At 36.0% G+C, this 7,103-nt stretch overlaps 1 protein-coding gene across 1 annotated transcript in view; it reads left to right on the top strand.

Annotated features, from left to right (window-relative positions):
• The window catches only part of LOC110012147, a 7,567-nt gene continuing 691 nt past the window's right edge, over positions 228–7,103 (top strand). Inside the window, 12 exon segments of the mRNA XM_020694744.1 lie at positions 228–1,163; positions 1,898–2,100; positions 2,165–2,362; positions 2,861–2,932; positions 4,120–4,215; positions 5,067–5,146; positions 5,285–5,360; positions 5,584–5,794; positions 6,128–6,324; positions 6,573–6,681; positions 6,810–6,899; positions 6,979–7,102. Coding sequence (XP_020550403.1) covers positions 632–1,163; positions 1,898–2,100; positions 2,165–2,362; positions 2,861–2,932; positions 4,120–4,215; positions 5,067–5,146; positions 5,285–5,360; positions 5,584–5,794; positions 6,128–6,324; positions 6,573–6,681; positions 6,810–6,899; positions 6,979–7,102 — 1,988 coding nt within the window. The 5' untranslated portion in view covers positions 228–631.

Raw genomic sequence — 7,103 nt, 5'->3', positions numbered from 1 at the left:
CTTTATTTACAAAAAATAAAAAAAAAATAGCACTAGCATTGTATTTCTGGAAAAATTAATAAGAAAACTAATATAATTGGCCTTCCCATAAATGTCTTTTTTTCCCTTGGAGTAAAAGTAATAAATTATTATTTATATAAATAATAAATTATTAATTATAAATATTAAATATCTATGTATAACAAGTATTCGACCAGTATAATAATCATGTACTAATAATAAATTTTGTCTCTTTTGGATAAATCATTTAGTACCCGAAGCTAACGAAGCTCCAAGAAAGGCTCTGAATTCTCCTCTGATTCTCTCCCTCTCCATATGCCATATGATTTCCTTTCGTGCTGGGGAGTTTCTATGTGATGGTTATGTATATGATTGTCGATGCTCCGAGCTATTTTCACAAAACGTTCTTGATTCTTGGTCATTGCATATGTTTTCTTAGTATTTGATTTTACGGATAGCAGTCTGAGTGTTTGTTGGGATTTTGTTGTTAACAACTGCTTTATTGGGAAAGTAGCCTTCATAGTTATCAGTATCACTTTGGAAACGTGGACTTTAAAAATAAGTCTACTTTTTCTTATTGCATGTACGCTGGACCTCTAGTTTCTTGTTCGGAATTTAATACATTTGGGGGATGCAGATGAAATCTTTGCCTGTATTGATCAAGATGTTTGGAGGGTTTGTTGTGTTTTCTCTGTTTTTCGGGTTTGTCTTTAGTGATAAGGTTTGTACTAATAGTGGAGTCTTATCTCACACTTCTCGCTATGAATTTTTATACTCAAAGAATGAATCTTGGGAAAAACAAAACCTTGCCCATTTGCATTTGATTCCGAGTGATGATCATACCTGGTCCAGTTTGATTCCAAGGAAAATGTTGAGAGAGGAGGATGAAATTAGTTGGAACATACTGTATAGAAAAATGAAGAGTTCTGGTGGGGTGAGGGGGGTAGGAGATGGTTTTCTGAAGGAAGTTTCACTGCATGATGTGACATTGGACCCTGATTCAGTTCATGGTTTGGCTCAGCAGACTAATTTGGAGTATTTGTTAATGCTGGATGTTGATAGATTGGTGTGGAGTTTTAGGAAAACAGCAGGTTTGGAGACTCCTGGTGAGCCGTATGGCGGGTGGGAAGCTCCAAATGTTGAGCTTCGGGGTCATTTTGTAGGTTGGTTTTGTTTTGGTTTTGTTTTACTTTTGTTCCATCGCTGTTTTTAAGTTATTGAAGGAGTTGCATCCGTTTTCTCTTGTACGGCAGAAACTTGAAATCACGTGTATGGCTGAAACTGTTCTTCTCCTCTTTGGTTTTAATTAACATGAGCAGTTGAGATTTCTTATAACAATATGTTCAACTTTGGAGGATTGTGAAAAGTTTTAGGCATCTTAAATCCTGCAGTTGAAATGCTTCTTTTTCTCAAAGTTAATTAGCACCCAAGTAGTACCTTTGAATATTTTGCGACCTATGTTGATGCCATCACCTGTCTGTTATGTTCACTTGTTGAACTTAAAACTGTTGCAGCAAGCTATAGATGTTTTTGGCCCTACGGTTAGTTGGAATTATTTCAGAGAGTATTTTATGTGCTCTCTTTTACTTTTCTCTTTTCCTCTTTTTCTATGCCATCTATTTAAAATGAGTAAGTATCTGGAGTCTGTCTTAAATTCTCATTATGTAACTATTCTGTTCTGAACCCAGTCAAGTAACACAAATAAAAGGAACAAGATTTTATGTATTTTCTTTACTGTTTTATGATAACAAGACATAGTAGTTGAATAAATGGAGTGCTAGAAAGGTACAGAAACATTGTAAACAATATGACACGTGAAATAGTGCAATCTGTCTCTTATTATGCATTCATTCCAAAAGTTTGAATGTATTCACATTTAATTTGTACTTAATTGAAGGGCATTACCTGAGCGCAACTGCACAAATGTGGGCTAGCACACATAATGCTGAGCTCAGAGAAAAAATGTCCTCAGTTGTTTCTGCTCTATCAGATTGCCAAAGTAAAATAGGCACTGGATATCTGTCGGCATTTCCATCTGAACTGTTTGACCGTTTTGAAGCTCTGAAAGAAGTCTGGGCTCCATATTATACAATTCACAAGGTAGGAGCTTTTGCTACTATTCATATTGTGTTGTAATTGGTTTTGATGTTTAACTATTTTGCAGATATTGGCTGGTCTTTTAGATCAGTACACTTTGGCTGACAACGCTCAGGCTTTGAATATGACAACTTGGATGGTTGATTACTTCTACAACCGTGTGCAAAATGTGATATCGAAGTACACCATTGAAAGGCACTGGTTATCACTAAATGAAGAAACAGGTGGCATGAATGACGTTCTTTATAAGTTGCACATTATAACGGTGAGCTGCCTCAGTTATAAATCTGTATCATCTTGCTTATATTGTTTCCAGATATATAATACTGCTATATTTCTTTTTAGCAATTTGGACTACTTTGGAAAGGCTAAAAAGTCAAGAATATACTGAAAAAGATAAGACGAGCATTTGGAATTAACATCGAAAGAGTAAAAGATGAATATACTACTGGAAGTAACAATATGAAAATTCTGTGCTTAAGTTTGTATTTTCTTTCTGTAGGTGTATCAAGTTAGCGTCTTTCTCTAAATTCTTGTATTATGGGGAGAAAAAATTGGAATCCTTGTTACCGATCTTGTTTTTGGTGTGAATGATTAAGTGAAGGAAATATCATTCTCCTAATATGAATGGCTGTGCCCAAGCTTTATAAATGGAAAAGGTGAACAATTACACCAGAGCAGTTACTCTAGCTACATATTAATTTTGAATGATTTGCTTCAATGTGCATATCAACTCATCTTGATGCATATTATGAATTTGCAGGGAAACCAGAAGCATTTATTGTTGGCTCATCTATTTGACAAGCCATGCTTTCTGGGATTGCTAGCAATGAAGGTAGTTATTCCCTTTATTTTAATCATGATCCAAGTTCAATTTTTACTTTACTTTCATCTCTATCTTAATGTGACTATTTCTTCTATTTCTGCAAACGAAGATGTTAATTCTGAACTTTACAAAATGTAGAATTTTGTAGTCTTTTACATTAATTGGATAGTAAGAGCGAGAGGTTGGAGTAAGTACAAGAGGGAATCTGGTGTCAGAGTAAAAGGTAAAGTAAAAAGTTTAATCTCACACCTGAATTATACCTGCTAATGGGAATATGGAGAAAGGAGTAGGAAGAGAAAAGTAAGACCTGAAATGAAGGAGACAAATATCTACTTGTAGCAATTATAAGTTGTATTCTATGGCATGAGACATGAATAGAGATAAAGGCATATAAAGTCCCACTCCTGTTAGTTCGGATTTGGAAATACAATGCAGTAGAACTTCGACATTAAAATAAGATTTTGCAGAAGTGGCAATTCCTAGTTATTTGTTATTTGTGAGGATTCATAGCAGTTTTGACTATTTTGCCTTTTTATGTTTGCATCTGCACTGAATTCTCTAGGCATCATTGTTCCGCAGGCTATTTGCTGAATAGTTTCAAGCAAAGAATTCGACATTTCTTATTTTTAGTAATAACTTGCCTATATGTTCTTGGGACATTAATCTGAAGGTCATGATTCTATACATGACATGTGTGAAAGGAAAACATTCAGATAAATAACAGCTTTTTTTGTATAAATAAGTAGAGCGCCTCTACAATTTTGAGCTCTAAAAAAATGTTCTCCTTTCAATTTCTTTTGGTTTGGCTGTTCCGAGATTTCAAGAACTTTAACTCTGAAATGTCACACCTCTTGGTGCTCACTCGTAAGTAATTTCGGGAATCTTATAGTTTAGGATTATATTGGTAGTATATGTTATAGAAATTGAGTTTAGTTGAGTTTATCATGTTCAAGTATAGAACCTTGTCGTTGAGTATTTGATGTCAATTTGATGCCTTATATTTTAATGGCTCATGAGGAAGGAGATTATTCATGTGGATGACTTAGTCTGTATCCTCATGTTCCATATGGATGTTGTCTTACGATGTTGCATTGTTTAACTTTTTGTTCCTTCTGATTTTTATGATCATATCAAGTAATATTATCAGGGTTATTAGGTGATGCACCAGACGTATTGATTAATTATTGTACTTGTAGGCTGATGATATATCTGGTTTTCATTCCAACACACATATTCCAATTGTTATTGGATCTCAATTGCGATATGAAATTACTGGCGACTCACTTTATAAGGTAAGGCTCTGGTGTCTAAATATCGAGCTGTGTGTGAATGGCATTTAGCACATTGTCATAACATAATGTACTGTAGTAGATCTTAAGCAACTGTGGGGACTTCTTCTTTTGACAACTTATAAATAAAGTCTTAGAGTACACCTGCCCAGCGATAATCTATGCATTCAATGGTAAATTTGAAACAAATCGTGTGATCCCTCAAAGTTGGGCTGCAAACGTTTAGCTTTTCCAGTTACACTCTAATGTATCAGTACTTTTCTCCCCTAAGAATTTAACAAAGAAAATTGCACATAAGAAGTCATTAGGCTTTTGTCCATTTGGCTCAAACTTGCTATGCAGATTAGATAGACATTTTTATCAAGGTGTTAGACGGGAATCATCCAATTTTGGGGCCGTGGATATGGTCACAGCATTTTTGACATTTCAACATGTATAACTGGAGTAAATATTCCATAAGTAATGTATAAGTTTCACTCAAGGAGATATCACAAGAAGAAGACAGTCTCCAGAAAAGATGACTCTGTAAATTCAAATGGACCTGGAAATATGTATTTTTAGGTTAGGTACACTGGAGTGTCATAAGCAGTAGCGACATGTGAAGACTCCTATCCGTACCATGAGATAAGTGTTTTGTCGACATGGAAATGGATGCTGGTAAAAAGTAAAAACTCTGACCAAGATTCCTATAGGTTGTTCCTGTCTTTGTTTTAGTCTTCTATTTGCCTGCTTTTGCTCCATCATGGGACATTCAGTTGGTTTTATGCCATGTGGCTGACCACAGAGGCCATCGCTGAAAGTTTTAAGTTTTAACAAGAATGGAGATGTGATTTGTATTCCGCATGTCTTTCCAGGAAATTGGAACATTCTTCATGGATATAGTCAACTCATCTCACAGCTATGCGACAGGAGGGACATCAGTTGGCGAATTCTGGTGCAATCTTCAACTTTTGCAATTTGGATTTGTTACATTTATGAATGGAAAAGAAATAGTTTATGATATTACTTAGGTATGTTTCACTCACCAATTTTGTTTGTTTCTTATCATCTGAAGTCAATGACTTATGTGTAGGTCTGATCCAAAGCGATTAGCCAGCACTCTGGAAACTGAGAATGAAGAATCTTGTACAACTTATAACATGCTAAAGGTGTGCCTATATCTTTGGTAACTTTACTCTGAGCTGGTTGGGCATTTGAGGCGTTAGATGTTCTGTAGTGTCCTATTATGTGATGCTGTTGCTTAGTTACTCTATTTTACTTCAAAAACATTACATTTGATTGCACTCTAATTCACGTCCAGAATGTCATATGCCCTGGTGCTCAGTGTTTAATACATTACACACTAAGGGTGTTCTCACTTGGATCGTGTAGGTTTCTCGCCACCTCTTTAGATGGACCAAAGAAATGGCATATGCAGATTATTACGAACGAGCCCTGACAAATGGTGTATTGGGCATACAAAGAGGCAGGGAACCTGGAGTCATGATCTACATGCTTCCTCTACGTGCTGGTGGGTCCAAGGCACGAGGCTACCATGGATGGGGAACGAAGTTTGATTCTTTTTGGTGCTGTTATGGAACAGGTAAAACATCATGAGTTTTTTCTTTGCTTCTTATCTTTTCCATAGAGCCCTCCTATCTGGATGATCCCAAAATATTACTAAAGCTGTTGATCATTCTCCTGTAGTTTGTACTTAACAACTAAATAAATTAGTTGCTAGAAACTTGCTCTCTTAAATTTTCGTTCAGTGTTGTCCCAAAAGGGTGTGGCTGCTACATTACATCTTACTTAATATCTATTAGTTGTGTTAAATTTTTCTCAGGTTATTCTCTTGCAGAATATTAGCTGAGAAACCATCTGAGATATTTGATTATATATATATATATATATATATATTCACTACTCTCACCTACAGGAATCGAGTCGTTCTCAAAATTAGGAGATTCAATATACTTTGAAGAGGAGGGAAAAGATTTGGGGCTCTACATCATACAATATATATCAAGCACCTTTGATTGGAGATCTGGCCAAGTTGTGCTGAACCAAAGAGTAGAACCTGTTGTTTCATGGGATCAAAGGCTTCAAGTAACAGTCACAATATCCCCAAAAAGGGTACATAAAATCTACTATCTGCAAATTACAGTTCATTATCTTCGGGATTTGAGAATGGAACTAATAACAGAATAACTGGTTTTCTGCAGCGCACTAATATTTGTTTCTCAAGATGTTTATCGCTTAATCTTTCTTCGGGCCAAAATATACGCAGCTTTGTCCCTGCAATATGCATTATGCTGCTCTTGCACTTGAATTATTGCTCTTTCTGGAAACATGAAATAAGCCATTTATGTGATTTCATGCAGCAAAATGAAGGAATATCATCAACCCTGAAGTTGAGGATTCCACTGTGGACATGTTCTAGTGGTTCAAAGGCATCCTTAAACGGCGAAGAGCTGTCTTTACCGGCGACTGGTATTAACTTTAACTCTCTTGTTAATTACACTCTTGAAACTTTATAGTTCTCTTTGCGGTTGCCATTCTGCTCAAATTACAATGAAGCAAAACGCAAGAAGTTTATTGCTTTTCACTCCCCGATGCAGGCAATTTCCTGTCGATTACTAAAAGTTGGAGCCCGGGAGACGAAATCAGTCTTGATTTGCCTTTGCGTCTAAGAAGCGAGGCTATTAGAGGTATCTTCTTTTGATGCTCAAATTACATCAATGCTTTAATTTTTTCTTGTATGTCAGCTAACAAGTTCACCTCTTGCAGACGACAGGCTGGAGTATGCTTCCATTCAGGCTTTTCTTTATGGCCCCTACGTTCTTGCTGGTCTTTCCACTGGTGATTGGGACATTGAAATAGAGCAGAATGCTCCACTTTCAGACTGCATCACT

Source organism: Sesamum indicum, linkage group LG6, assembly GCF_000512975.1.
Source record: "Sesamum indicum cultivar Zhongzhi No. 13 linkage group LG6, S_indicum_v1.0, whole genome shotgun sequence".
In the NCBI taxonomy this organism is placed as follows: Eukaryota; Viridiplantae; Streptophyta; class Magnoliopsida; order Lamiales; family Pedaliaceae; genus Sesamum; species Sesamum indicum.
This window is presented reverse-complemented; position numbering and strand designations above follow the sequence as displayed.